This window comes from Colossoma macropomum, unplaced genomic scaffold (genome assembly GCF_904425465.1).
Source record: "Colossoma macropomum unplaced genomic scaffold, Colossoma_macropomum, whole genome shotgun sequence".
In the NCBI taxonomy this organism is placed as follows: domain Eukaryota; kingdom Metazoa; phylum Chordata; class Actinopteri; order Characiformes; family Serrasalmidae; genus Colossoma; species Colossoma macropomum.
Window position 1 is genome coordinate 2,303,951 of NW_023494792.1, and position 15,460 is coordinate 2,319,410.

At 41.8% G+C, this 15,460-nt stretch overlaps 1 protein-coding gene across 1 annotated transcript; it reads right to left on the bottom strand.

Moving 5' to 3' along the window:
• LOC118812698 (GTPase IMAP family member 8-like) lies at positions 1-8,525 on the bottom strand. The gene is made up of 6 exons (XM_036577813.1): positions 8,483-8,525; positions 6,372-7,046; positions 2,364-3,143; positions 2,204-2,281; positions 1,905-2,045; positions 1-804 (listed from the first exon to the last, which is right to left on the bottom strand). The coding sequence occupies exons 1-6, from the start codon at positions 8,523-8,525 to the stop codon at positions 686-688; spliced, it is 1,836 nt and encodes a 611-aa protein (XP_036433706.1). The 3' UTR covers positions 1-685.
• Between the last annotated feature and the right edge of the window lie 6,935 nt (positions 8,526-15,460).

Below are 15,460 nucleotides of genomic sequence, written 5' to 3' on the forward strand. Positions count from 1 at the left end.
ATCTATAATTATCTATACATACATGACAGTTATTAAGCCCATAATTCATATTAAACACTTTTTGGCAGTAGAAAGCAATCCTGCAGCAGTAGCCCCAATATTCAGACCCTAAACTCACCCCTGGGCAGCTCCAGATCTGGACAAACAGAGACGCTATCAGCATATGCCATAAGTCAAATATGGAGGCTGAAAAAGTGACGCAGTTTAAAAATGATGTATTATGTATTATCTCATTCACGTAGACTGTCTGTACAAATCAGAGGCCACCAATCACCTGGTAGAGTGATTAACTCCACCCCTGTGTTAACCCCTGGGTCACCTTGTGTCCTGTATTTTTCAGAATAATGTTTATTTTACCATAAACATTCCATATAAAACTCAGAAGATCAGGTTCACTGGTGGTTTTGGATAGTAAATAAAATGGTTATATTTGTGTTGTAGTCATGATGACCCCAGTAAAGAAATCTGACACCACTGTAAAGAAACCTGAGTCTGTATGTTTCTCTACAATTAATCACTTCACATCAAACCACTCTGAATGACTCAAAGTCTAAATCATTCAGAAAACTGAAATTCCCCTTTAAATTACAGAAACACAAAGTACAGCAGAACTGATTACACGTTTCATTATTGTAGTATTGATTTATCTGGTCAGAAAAGGTCACAGAAAACTCTTATGATGATGTCATTCTGACTGAACACTGCCTTGAGCCGACCCATATCCTTCAGAGCAGTCCCGGAACCAGTGGGAGACTTTGATTTTGGATCTTTCTTTGTCATCGTCAGTTGGCTCAGACTGGGTCTCTGTGGAAGAATGGAACAGCACAGAAGTCAGAATACAGTAAACAGAACAACTAGCTGTCAGTCCCGTTTCTATCATCTATCATCTAAAACTGTGGTCTGATAAAATCCACAGCTTAAGAGTTCATTATAATCAGTGTGTGAAATCCCCCTCTGCTTTTCAGGAAGTCTCATGTTGGCTGGCTACTCCAGCGTTGTCTGACTGCTAACTCACTCACTCACCACAGTGTCGCTGATACTTTAATGTCAAAAAATGTTTGTTTTATCAGCTGTTCTTCTGTAGAGTCTCTGTTCTAGTGCGGTTCTGCGCTCTTCCTCTCATTAACTGAGGTCTTCCTCGTCTCCTCTTCTGTAGAGTCTCTGTTCTAGTGCGGTTCTGCGCTCTTCCTCACATTAACTGAGATCTTCCTCGTCTCCTCTTCTGTAGAGTCTCTGTTCTAGTGCGGTTCTGCGCTCTTCCTCACATTAACTGAGATCTTCCTCGTCTCCTCTTCTGTAGAGTCTCTGTTCTAGGGCGGTTCTGTGCTCTTCCTCACATTAACTGAGATCTTCCTCGTCTCCTCTTCTGTAGAGTCTCTGTTCTAGTGCGGTTCTGCGCTCTTCCTCACAGTAACTGAGATCTTCCTCGTCTCCTCTTCTGTCTTCAGTGTGAGAAATGAGGAACAGTCACTCTTCACTCCAAACTCTTGGGAAACTGGGCGAGTTTTCAGATTTACAGATCTGCTGCAGCTCATTGTAAAGTTTTTCAGAGGAATCCGGGCAGAGTTACAATTTCTAGGCTATGAAGGACCAACTGGGTGAACCAGTCTGCTACAGCGCCACCTTGAGGCAGAGCAGTGCTACATATCAAAGACAGAATCTCAGAGTCTTGTGGGTGACAAAAGCTAAACATGTAAAAATGAGATTTCCTTGAATATGTATTTAAGTGTCTATTTTTCCCTAAAGGACAGCATGACGTCATAAGCTTATTTTCAGGGACCCCCCAGAATTTTGATTTTGAGACATTCAAGGGGTCCAAGAGGGTAATTAGGTTGTTTCCTGTATTTTGCACCTTGTATTAACTACTTTATTTGGTAACATACAGTTGTAGATTTGTCGCTCACCCCATCCCTGATCGCTCAACATTTCCTGAAATCTTCCCATCAGTGCCTCTTCTCGTCTGCTCCACTCCCGATCAAGCATCTCTTTAATCTGATCCTTGAGTTTCAGGGTGCTTTTAGCCTCATCCTGAACTGTTCCTACATCTGAATGCAGACACAGAGACACAGTGACATCTGTGTTGTGCCATGATTTTCTTAGAAAACATAAAACAGACCTGAATACAGTAGAATTCTGAAAATTCTTGGACAATGCAATTGGTAAAACTTTACAATACGGCAAACAGGTAGACTGATTTACTCACTGCGAGACTCCGGCTCTGTTTGAGACACTTTCTCATCAGTGTGATCCTCTGTCTCAGTGTTTAATCTCGTCTCACTCACTGCAGAAAATATGTGAGGTTATTTCTATTGTAACAGCTTAAAACAGCTGAAGGCTTATGTAGGGATTATAAAGACACTCACGGTCAGGAGGGAATTCTAAACTTGCATCTCCCCTTTGTACAGCCTTTATGTCTTTCTTCACCTTTGAAACCCTTTTCAGAAACTCTTTGTCCCTTCTTCTCCATTCCTCATCCACAAATCGGACAATATCCTGTAGGTTATACTCATCAGTGGTCTCTGTTTGTGCATCTTCTTCTTGCTTTGCATGAATTCCACCAAACATCTCAGCATTCAGCTGGAATGAACTGTTTTGAGCCATCAGCTGATCAATCTTCTGGAGCAGTTCTGTAACCTGAACACGATTCCTTCTGTCCTCATTGTTGAAGATGTGATATCTGTTGTCACATTTCTCGACCACCCACTGCAGAGCTTCACCTTCACTCTCAATGTGCTGCTCTATGGTCACGTCTCCAAGTATGTCACCCCATGTGAAAAGTACAATGGTGTGTCGCCACACCTGCTCTCCGAGTAAGCTCATATTCTCTTCAATGACCTTTCTCTGTTCCTCGTGGAATGATGTGTCTGCAGGAATCACTAGAAGTATGCAATGTGGGGGGGTGACAGTCTGAAATACACCATTGAAAATTCCAGACTTTATCCATGCTGGAGTGTACTGAGCAGGAAAGTACTTAAACCAGCTGGGTGTATCGAGCACAGTTACTGGTCTTCCATCCACTTCCCCACATCCACTTTGACATTCAAGAGTACTTTGATCAGTAACAAACACTTTTTTGTCAAGGATGGTATTTCCTGCTGAACTCTTCCCAGCAATCACCCAACCCAGCAATGCGATTCTCAGCTCTGAGGAAAAAAGTACAACATTTTACAGAGAACAATAAAATATAACTCAGACACAGAAATAGGAAGGCAGATCCATAACAGTTCCATTCTTGATAATGATGTCCTTCCCAGATTGGGACCTTGGCATGGCGGAAGGTTTTGTGTGGACTAGGGATTTTCAGAGCTATGTCATCTGGAGCAGTATGCTCCTGGTAGGGTCTTCAAGGCGAACACATATGGAGTCAAGACCCAGACTAACATGATCCAAAATCAGCTATGAATAATGGACATTATATATTGTGTACTTTGCACGGTAGAGGGTTACCAGGACCTACCCCATGAGCCAGGCCTGAGGTAGTGTTCCTCGGCAAGTGCCAAGCTCATGTAACCCTCTTGGGCTCAGGCTGAAAAGGCAAAGTAGGGGGACAATGTGGGCCCACGACCCGCCAAGTTCAGCATAGGGGACTGGTGTAGTGCCTTCTAGAGAGAAGGAGATGGTGGGGAGGTCCTAGGCGGCATTGACTCCTGCGGTGGAAACTGGCTGTTGGCACCTGGAATGTCACCTCACTGGGAGGGAAGAAGTCAGAGCTTGTGTGAGAGGTTGAGAGGTACCAACTAAACATATTTGGGCTCACCTCCATTTACAGTGTCGGCCCTGGAAACCTTTTTATATGGGAGTTTCACAGGGCGTGTGGCACTGGCTGGGTATGGGTATATGCACAAGCCCCCCAGCAAGTTGCCGTGTAGTTAGTTTGTCCCAGTGGACTGGAGGGTCTCCTCAATGTTATTTACGCTCAAACAACAGTTTTGTGTATTTGGCCTTCTTTTAGCAAGTGGGTGAGACCTACGGAATCCATAGTCTTGCTGGGAGACTTCAATGCTCACATTGGCAATGACTGGGAAACCTGGATAGAGTGATTGGGAAGAATGGCCTGTCCGATCTAAACTTGAATGGTGAATTGTTATTGACTTTCTGTGCTAGTCATGGATTGAACACCATGACTGAACACAAGGATGTTCATAAGTGCATTTGGTACCAGAGCTCCTTATTCAAAGGTCAGTGATCAACATTTTTAATTGTTTCATCTGACTTGAGACCATTCTGGACACTCAGGTGAAGAGAGGTGCTGAACTGCCAACTGATCACCACTTTTTCTTCATCACAATCTCTATATTTCCGGAGTGAGAACTGCGTCCGTATACTCGGCATTAAGGCAAGCTTGTTTAAAGTGGTTGTTGGACTCTGCCAAGGTTATGACTTGTCATCACTCCTGTTTGTGATATTAATGGACAGGATGTCAAGGCATAGCTGAAGTCAGGAGGGCATTATGCGTAGAGGCCGGATGGTGGGCTCCATCACATGGATGCCTCCAGTGCTCACTGGAGCAGTTTGCAGCTGAGTGTTAAATAGTTGGTATGCAGATCAGCAACTCTAAGTATGAGTCCACGGTCCTCACCCGGAAAAGGATGGCATGACTCCTCCAGATAAGGGGAGAGGACCCAGGTGGAGGAGTTTAAGTATCTTGGGATCTTGTTCATGAGTAATGGGAGGAGGGATGGTGAGATTATCGGCTGGGACAGGCAGCAGCAGTAATGCTGTCACTGTACTGGGCTGTAGGGTTGAAGAGAGACCTGAGCCATAGGGCAAAGCTCTCTGTTTTACTGATTGGCCTATATCCCGACCCTCACCTGTGGTCATCAACTTTGATTAATTACCGAAAGAATGAGACTGCAGATACAAGCGGCGGAAATGAGCTTTCTTCACAGGGTAATGGGCAGTGGCCTACTTGATATGGTGAGAAGCTCAGTCCTCTGGGAGGAGCTCAGAGTAGAGCTGCTACTCCTCCACACTGAAAGGAGCCAGTTGAGGTGGTTCAGGCATCTAATTAGGATGCCCCCCCGGCTGCCTCACATTGGAGGTTTACCAGGCACAGGTCTTGTTGAGAGTGATGGGAAGAGGGATAGTCAGATCGGCCACAGGCTGGGACAGGCGGCAGCAGTAATGCAGTCACTGTACTGGACTGTAGTGGTGAAGAGGGAGCTGAGCCATAAGGCAGAGCTCTCTCTTTACTGGTCAGTCTACATCCCAACCCTCACCTGTGGTCATGAGATTTAAGGTAACGACCGAAAGAATGAGATCATGAGTACAAGCAGTGGAAATGAGCTTTCTTCGCAGGGTGGTGGTCTATAACCTAATGGACAGTGTGAGAAGCTCAGTCATCCGGGATGAGCTCAGAGTAGAGCTGCTACTCCTCCACATTGAAAGGAGCCAGTTGAAGTGGTTCAGGCATCTGATCCTCCCTTCGGAGGTTTACCAGGCACAGCCAACTGAGACGAGACCCCAAGGTCATCCCAGGACCCACTGGATGGATTATATCTCCAAGTTGGCCTGGGAGTGGCTCGGGATCCTCCAGAATGAGCTGGAGGAAATTGCAGGGGGACAAGGCTGTCTGGGCTTCTCTGCTTTCCCTATTGCAACTGCGACCCTAGCTGGATCAAGCAGAATAAGAATATGATAATGATGATGATTGATAATGATGAGTGAAAATGTCAAAAAAAGGGAGTTCCACTTCGCGTTTTTTGACATGCTTAATGGTGCGTTGGCTCTGCAAAGAGAAAAAGCAAGAGATCACAGCTGCTTGAATTTTTTTTTTACAGTGGACATTTTAAAACATGCAAGATGAAATTGATCATTCATCCTTGCTGGTGCCATGGTACCTAGAGTATGAATCCAAAATGCTTCCTATTTTAAAATCTTGTTATTTATGTCCTCATCTCTCCTACCAAGTGTGACTGCTTCTATATTGATACATCCAAGAGCTTAAACATTGTGATCGAGCCACTGGTGAATTAAAGACATCTTGAAACATTTAATGTTAATCTTACCTTAGCCGATGCAGGAAAACAAGATTGTCTTATTTTAAGAAAATAAGTAGGATCATCTTGAGTGACTATTTAAGTACTTAAGACATCACTATATATATATATATATATATATATATATATATATATATATATATGAGGACTCTGGAGAATTAGGAGAGAAAATCTGTATTGGGAAGTGATTTCAGCTCTGTATTCTCAGTTATGTTGGCAAATGGAGGTTGCACAAATTTCTAAGTATTAACTTGAGGATCTATGAATAAATTTACATCAATTAAAGGTTTGATTTTTTAACAATTTTTTTCAGTGTGAGATTGAGCTAATCAACCATGATGATGTTTTTTCACCAATCTGACTGTAACTTACCCTCTTTGTCAAGTCGTTCTCGTTGTTTTAACTCTCTGGACTTTGCTCTGGTCATCACAGTCCTCTTCCACTCTGCAGCCTCCTCCAGTATCTTTGCCTCAATTTGGAAATGAGCACCATCATTTATTCTCACTATATCCTCAATCTTTTCCAGCAGCTCCGTCACCTGAGATGTTTTATCTGAGACTGTACTGTCAAAGACATGATATCTGTTCCCACATTTCTCTATCAGCCACTTTAGAGCTTCCCCCTCTTTTTCAATGTGCTCTTCTATAGTTCTGTTCCCCAGAGAGCGGCTTCTAGTGAACAGCACAAGAGTGTGTGTCCAGATCTGGTCACCAAGGAGTGCAAGGTGATCCACTGCAGCTTTTCTGTGCTTCTCTGTGAATGGAATGTCAATCTCAATGACCAACAGGATCACATGGGGTCCTGGATGGCACAAAGAGACTCCTTGAATGAGCTCCTTTTTCAGAAAGTTTGCAGTGTCGCTCAGTGGAAAATGCTTCCACCAGCCTGGAGTGTCAACCAGCATCAGCTCTCTTCCACACACATTTCCCCGTAGCTTCTTGCACTGGGCAGTCCTCTTCTGATTCGGCAGGAAGCCTTCTCCAAACACGGCATTGATCAGTGTGGTCTTCCCAGCAAACTTCCCCCCAAACACCACAGCTCTGAGCTCTACAAAGCAGAGAACAACAGACAGACAGTCAGAGGGATAAACAGACTCATTACGGGAGGAAAGAGTATTTATATGAGATGTAATGTCTAACATATTCCCTGGTACAGTCTCTGAACTATTAACACTACCTGAAGTAATAATATTCTTTGATGGAAATTTGAAAAATATCCAAAGCTACATGTATCACAGTTCTAAATCACATGCCAATGAAGTTCTGATCCAGCACCCAAGGGGTTTCCCAAAGACTGGAAATGTCAAAATTATATATTTCCTCAGGATTACAAAAGTATGCACAATAGTTTGGTGGTATTTATTAAATTTATACATAATATTAGCCAAATTTTAATTAATAAAAAATATATTAATTAATGAATGTAAATCTTAATGGATGTCAAAAAAGTTTATTGCACATTTTTCCACAAAGGTTCAGCCCAAACCAATTCCCTTTCAGAGAATATGTTTCCTGTCTTCAATTTCAGTGATTCAACATTAAGAATGATTAATTTGAAAAGCTTTATTACCGCCTACTAAATGTAGTTTACATTTTAAATGTGTCACAATTATCCCAGAATCATCAGTCTGAGAATATGATAACCTTTTTATACCATACCACGTTTGATTACACTCCTGTAGAAAAATGGTCTTGGACCACTGAATCAGTATACACTTCTAACGCAAAGACCAGTTAATGAGGTTTTGTTATCTAAAATCAACCAGATAAGTTCTCTGTTATGGCTTAAAGCTTTGTGTAGATCAGTTTCTGGAGACAGCTTGTCGGTGAGCTAACTTAACAAACTTTGCTATCCACAAGCAAACAAAGTACTAAAAGTCTGACACCGCTCACTGTACTTCAGCTGAGGAAAGCACATATCACCCTGTGTTAGCAGGATTATAGTAGGTTTAGTGAGGGAGATCTAAAGTACACTTTAAAGGACGCTGAGTAGTTCAATCTGCACCCACATTAAAATGAAGAATAATCTGATCTCTGAATCCTTTTATAAGACTACATTTGAACTTTTTATAATAAGTGAAGTTGTTTGAGGCAGCTAGATTCAAGATTCCTCTGCGGATGGCTCCAGACAGGACAGAAACTCTGTTCGGCAGACTTCACTGCTAAGATGCTTTGTGATGGCTGGGATGCATGACTAGATGTTGTGCTGTGTGTGGGAGGAGGCTGTGCCTGGGAAACCTAAGGAAGATGGTGTTGGGCACTGTGCATGGAGCAGCTGGCATTGGACCCTTTGGAGCGGGCAAGACACTGAAGCAGTTGCAGCTGAGGCTCTACTGGCTAAACCTAACCCTAACCCAAGGACACAGGCCTGAGAGAGGACTGGGGTGCCTGGGGTGCCTGGGGGTGCACTTGTGCTGGACAGGACAGGACTTCGTGCACCCTAGGGACTTTGTTTGGGCTGTGTGGTCACCAAGACAGCCAAACCTGGGCCATGGGCCACGCTGCCATGGGGATGGGGTTTGGCCATGCAAAGTGCCTCTCAGGAAGCAATTAATGTTGCACATGTTGAAATTTATGAGTCTAATATGTGTTATGACTTCACGACAGTTGTGTTGTTTTTTTTATCATGTTTTATCATGTTTTCTGTGCATTTACTAATTAGTGTGTCCACCACCTTCATGTTGTGTTTGTGTTTTGGTGCCCTTCCCCCTCTTTTCCCTGTGGTTCCCATCTGTTTCAGTAAAGAGTTCCTTTAAGAGAAAATGGCAGACTTCTGCTTCTGTGCCAACACTACAATCCTATTCAGTCATATACAGTCATATTCATCTTACACAGTTGCCAGGGTTAGTAGGTGGCAGGGCACAATCTAAGGTGGAGTAAAATATGGTTAAGCAGGTTTGAGTAGGATGTGTTTTTTTGTCTTTTTTCCTCATAGCAACATTCTGATTACTATCTGACAGACACTTTTTAAGAGTGACCTTAAAATTTACTGATTCTTCATTGTGTTTCTGATTTTACATTTTCCCTTCATGGTCCTGGTAGAAATTTACAAGCAGAGAAACGCTTTTCGTTCTCTGATTTGTAGTGGTACAAATGGGAAGATATGTCGGCTGGGCATGTAAAGATCTGGGGCTCAGCACAGTGAAGCTATGGTCCACCCATTTGGAGTTATGCCCCTCCCATTTGAAGCTATGGTCCACCTATTTTGAGTTATGGCCCTCCCATTTGAAGCTTGGGTCCACCCGTTTTGCATTTTGCCCCTCCCATTTGAAGTTATGGTCCATCCAGCTGGAGTTTCTTCCCTTCCATATGAAGCTACGGTCCACCCATTAGGAGTTACGCCACTCCCTTTTGAAGCTATGGTCCAGCCATTTGGAGTTATGCCCCTCCCTTTTGAAGCTATGGTCAATCCATTTTGCCCCTCCCTTTTCAAGCTATGGTCCAGCCATTTGGAGTTATGCCTCTCCCATTTGAAGCTATGGTCCACCCATTTTGCATTTTGCCCCTCTGATTTGAAGCTATGGTCCATCCATTTGGAGTTACGCCCCACCCATTTGAAGCTATGGTCCACCAATTTTACGTTTTGCTCCTCCCTTTTGAAGCTATGATCCACCCATTTGGGGTTTTGCCCCTCCCTTTTGAAGCTATGGTCCACCCATTTTGCATTTCGTCCCTCCCATTTGAAGTTATGGTCCACCGATTTGGAGTTACACCCCTCCCATTTGAAGCTATGGTCCACCCATTTGGAGTTTCACCCCCCCATTTGAAGCGGCTGCCCACCCATTTGGAGTTTCACTCCTCCCATTTGAAACTATGGCCCACCCATTCAGAGTTTTGCCCCTCCCATTTAAAGCTACGGTTCATCCAGTTGGAGTTTCGTTCCTCACATTTAAAACTATGGCCCACCCATTTGGAGTTGCGCCCCTCCCTTTTAAAGCCATCGTCCACCCTTTTGGAGTTACGCCCCTCCCTTTTGTTGTGTTTGTGTTTTGGTGTCCTTCCCCCTCTTTTCCCTGTGGTTCCCATCTGTTTCAGTAAAGAGTTCCTTTAAGAGAAAATGGCAGACTTGGGTCTGCTACTGTGCCAACACTACAATCCTACAGTCATGTTCATTTGTACACAGTTGCCAGGTTTAGTAGGGGCAGGACACAATCTAAGGTGGAGTAAAATGTGGTTAAGCAGGTTTGAGTTGAATGTGTTTTCTTTGCCTGCTTGTTTCTTTAATCTTGTTTCTTTAATGGTCTATTCCAGACTCCTTCTGCTCCCGGACTCCTCAGAGGTCAGGAGAGGACGCTGAAATCACGAAGTGTCTGCAGTTCACTGTTACTTTCGATTCTACTTCACAGGTGTTCTGACTACCCGCCCTAACAGGTCCGACCGCGCAGGCGCAGATCATTAACAGTCAAGCGTTTAAAGAATCGTTCATACAAAATATTGATTTACTGGTGATTAAACTGGTTAATTTATTTGTTCAGCATGAACTCATTTTTAGGCAGATCTGACGAGACACTTTTACTGTGCACTCCTGATAAGGTGGTTATCAAAATAACCCCAGACACGCCCTGCAGGCTGGACCAGCTCCAGAAAGGAGGCTCTGTTAAGTGCCATTCTGTTAAATGGTTCCATATCAGTCTAAAACAGACTCAGCTCTAGTGAGTCCGGCCCCCTTACGACGTTCTGTGCTCGTTAATAATAAATATAAATGTGTATCTAATATCAATCAAGTTACATGAGAAGCTTCAGTCAGGTTTTCATTCTGACCACAGTACAGAGACGGCATTGGTTCATGTTATGAATGTGGTCAGCGTCAGTGCTGATGCACAAAATCCTTCTATTCTGGTCTTATTAGATCTCAGTGCAGCTTTTGATACCATTGACCACAAGATTTTAATCCAGCATCTTGAATTCTGGGTCGGTTTCTAGGGCAGTTTTAGAATGGTTTAAATCAAATTTAGGTGGTAACACTTTACAATACTGTTTCATAGTTAATAACTAACTAATCAGGAACTAACCAGGAACGAATGAGTAGTGCTACATTAACAGCAGTAACTACTCTTAACTACCAAGGACTACTAGTTAACTACTCATTAGGTAATAGTGAACTAATGATTAGGGTAGTTCACTATAAAGCACAGTGAAGCTATGGTCCACCCATTTTGCGTTTTGCCCCTCCCATTTGAAGCGACTGCCCACCCATTTGGAATTTCACCCCTCCATTTAAAGCTATGGCCCACCCATTCTGAGTTTTGCCACTCCCATTTAACGCTATGGTCCACCCAGTTGGAGTTTCGCCCTTACATTTGAAGCTATGGTCCACCCTTTTGGAGTTACTTCCCTCCCATGTTGTGTTTGTGTTTTGGTGCCCTTTCCCCCTCTTTTCCCTGTGGTTCCCATCTGTTTGAGTAAAGAGTTCCTTTAAGAGAAAATGGCAGACTTGGTTCTTCTTCTGCGCCAACACTACAATCCTATAGTCACATTCATCTTTACACAGTTGCCAGGTTTAGTAGGGGGCAGGGCACAATCTAAGGTGGAGTAAAATGTGGTTAAGCAGCCAGACTGAAGTCCAGCCTCCGTTTACAGAGTTACAGCTGACAGAACTGAACTGAATCCCTTACATCATATTTAAACATTAATCTGTATCACAGATCTGAGAGCTGCTCCTGTAAAAGTGATTGATCTTGTTTGAACATTTGAATGTGTTGTGAATGTCCTGCCTGTTACACTAACTGTTTCATCAGGTACCTCTAGGTCAGGGGTCACAACCCAAATGTTAAGAAGAGCCATTTTGTCCTTTCAACACAAATCAATCCACTTTGGGAGCCTCAACACTTCATGTCCATTTTACTGAACCATTTCCCATCATGCACCTGGTGGAGATTTACAAGCAGAGAAACCCTTTTCCTGCTCCGCTCTGCAGTGGGACAGATTTGGAGATATGCTGGCTGGGTGTGTGAAGATCTGAGGCTCAGAGCGGTTCACTGTAGAACTGAATATTCTGGCAGATCATCAAACACAATTTCTTTAATATACCTGTAAAATGTGCAGTTACTGTTTACATTAATGTAAAGATTCATACATTAATAAAACACGCAGTGATTCAGCACTGCTGACTGAACTACATCATAAAAACTCATACATTAAGAAGTCACCATAACAGAGAGAGAAAAAGGAAAGAACATCTACAGTTCTTCAGTAAAGCTGTTCTTACAGTCCTGCACATCTCCTCACATCACTGTTACACACTGACATATTAAACCAGCCAGTTTACATTTAGATTAATATGATTATTATTTTAAAACCGAGCAGATTTGACTTTTTACAGAGATTTCAGGCTCTCACTCATACACTCTCTCTCTCTCACACACATTCTCTCTCTCTCTCTCTCTCTCTCTCTCTCTCTCTCTCTCTCTCACTCTCACTCTCTCGCTCTCTCTCTCTCTCTATTGCGCATGTCACTATTTTACGGAGCCCCGGAGGGGACGGAGGTAAAAAAAAATAATAATTCGAGCGAACGTTTTGTAGTTCGTACGCACGTTTTCTCTTATTCGTGGTCACGATTTCTTAAATCGTTTTCTTTTAATCGTGCGCACGTTTTCTTTACTTCGTGGGTTCGTTTTTTTATTGCTGATCACGATTTTCTAATTCGTTCTCTCGTTTTCTCTTAACCGTGGTGATGTTTTATTTTTAACTGAACGCTCGTTGTTTGTGTTTTGATAACAGCTCCCTGAGACCGTCTGACGGGTTTTGACGTGTTAGAGTGATGAGATAATGGACAGAGAAGCTCATCAGGTCTGATTCTGATTTGGGGGGTTATGAGGAAACTGCAGCTCCTCTTCACAACGAACGGCCCACGGTGTTTCTGCTCCCGGTCAAGCTGCGGTGTTAGAGACCATCACACAATTACAGGACGAAATGATCAGCGTTTCAACATCATCACATTAATATATCCACATCTAATCCATAGATCTGTTAAACTCTCTCGCCATTTGACCCCATCCCACATGAGTGTGTCTGTGTGTGTTTAATTTGAGTCTGTTGAAACGTTGACGCTGATCATTTCTTCCTGTAATTGTGTGATGGTCTCTAACACCGCAGCTTGTTGCAGGAGCAGAAACAGTGTTAAATATGATCATTAGACAGTGCAGTTTAGTGAAGATTGTGGTTGTAGTTTATTGTCTTCCTTCATTTCTCCACCAAACTGCAGCTGCACTGAAGAATCTTAGGGCCGTTTGCTGTGAAGAGGAGTTGCAGTTTCAAATCAGAATCAGACCTGATGAGCATCTCTGTCCATCATCTCATCAGTCTAACACGTCAGAACCCATCAGACAGTCTCAGGGAGCTGTTAGTTACTCCTGCACCAGACGAAAAACACGACCTGTATCTACAACACTGATTTTGCGCACGAATAAAAAAATAAACAACGTGCGTTCAGTTAAAAATAAAGCATGACAACGATTAGAAGAAAACAAGAGAACAAATTAGAAAATCGTGATCACGAATAAACAAAAACGTACCCACGAAGTAAAGAAAACGTGCGCACGTTTAAAAGAAAACGAGGGAACGATTTAAGAAATCGTGACCACGAATAAAGGAAAACGTGCGTACGAACTGCAAAACGTTCACTCGAACTAATTATTTTTTTACCTCCGTCCCCTCTGGGGCTCCGTACTATTTGCATAAAACGTATGATGATATGAAACACGGTTGGTTTTATCGCAGCGTCAAGACGAGAAGAAGAGTTAAGACCACCATCCTGAGCCCCTCACATTACACCACGGTAAAGTTAGTTTTATTTTCGATATTCGTCTTTTCGGCGCTAATAACATTTGATCGGACTATGGTAGTCAGCGAAGACTTACACATTCATGACAGTCCGACCACAGAGAGTGATGCACACCTGTTCTTTTGCGGTTTGGGTGACATTTAACGTACCGCTATTTTGTGTTAATACCATAGAACTGAGACAAGTTTTTCAGTCAGAAGGAAAATCATGCACTTCTAGACCACGCCCACATGCACACGCCTCTGTTTTCCTCCAAAGCGTTTCTGTGCATTTAAATACATATTTTAATTGTTCATGCTAACAACAGACACCGGCAGACAATAAAACGTCAATAGCTCCATAAACACTGTGTCCATACACGTCTGATTAATGGTGTTATTCGCTCTAAATTATGGTTAGAAATTCAAACCGCTTTAATTTAGAAAAAGGACTTTGAATTAACCTGTAACTAAAATGTACTCGCCAATACTTGTCCTAACAGTACTGAGCGTACCTTACCTGTAAAAACTGATACTACCTGTATACTGATATAGCTAGTTAGCTTGATGACGGAGGTTCAGTAATCGATTAGCAGTCTTGAAGGTTTAATAGATCCTTAACCATCTAAAATATTAGTTTAAAAAATAAGAGTGTAGAAAAGAAAACGTCTTATTTAAGTGGATCAAATTCTAAATCAAAAGTTTTTTAAATTCATCAAAAACTCAGTGAGTCAGATTTAAGTTATTTTTTCCATTTTCAATTTCGAAATTTTAGACATTGAACATTTAAAATACTGCTTAGATTCAAAATGTAGCATTCACTGCAATTAATACAGCTGAAATGCTTTTGAAAGTTAAAATACAAATATTAATATAAAATAATTATTGCAGTACATTCAAAATTCACAAGTTGTGTATGATTGCTGAAACCTCACTGCACCATACACAATTGTTTTTAGTGTTGGGTGTAATACAGCTGAAATATTATTAAAATCCAAAATATATAAAAATTAATAAAAAAGTAGTTACAGCAATATATCAAAAATCCAAAGGCTGTGCATCATTGCTGGCACCTTGGTGCACCATACACAGCTGTTTTTAGTGTTGTAAATAATGCAGCTGAAATATTATTGAAAATCAAAATACACAAAAATTAATAAAACTAGTTTTTATTAATTTTTATGTATTTTGAATTTCAATAATATTTCAGATGAATTATATATAACATTAAAAACAGCTGTGTATGGTGCAGTGAGGTGTCAGCAACGATGCACCATCTTTAAATTTTGGATATATTGATTTAACTTTTATGTATTTTGAATTTCATTAGCATTTCAGCTGTATTACACCCAACACTACAAACAATTGTGTATGGTGCAGGTAAGTTACAGGAATCATACACAACGTTTCAGTTTTTAATGTACTGCAATAATTACTTTAAATAAATATTTGTATTTTAACCTTCAAAAGCATTTCAGCTGCATTAATTGCAGTGAATGCTGCATTTTGAATCTAAGCAGTATTTTAGCTACATTATATCCTCAAGTAAAATTCAAAGTCTGTGTGTCATTACTGAAACTTATCTGCACCAAACACTGCTGATTTAAATGTTCAGTGTCTAACATGTTATCGAAATTCAAAATGAAAAAAATTTACAAGATTTAAAACTTACATCTGACTCACTTAGTGTTTGATGGATTT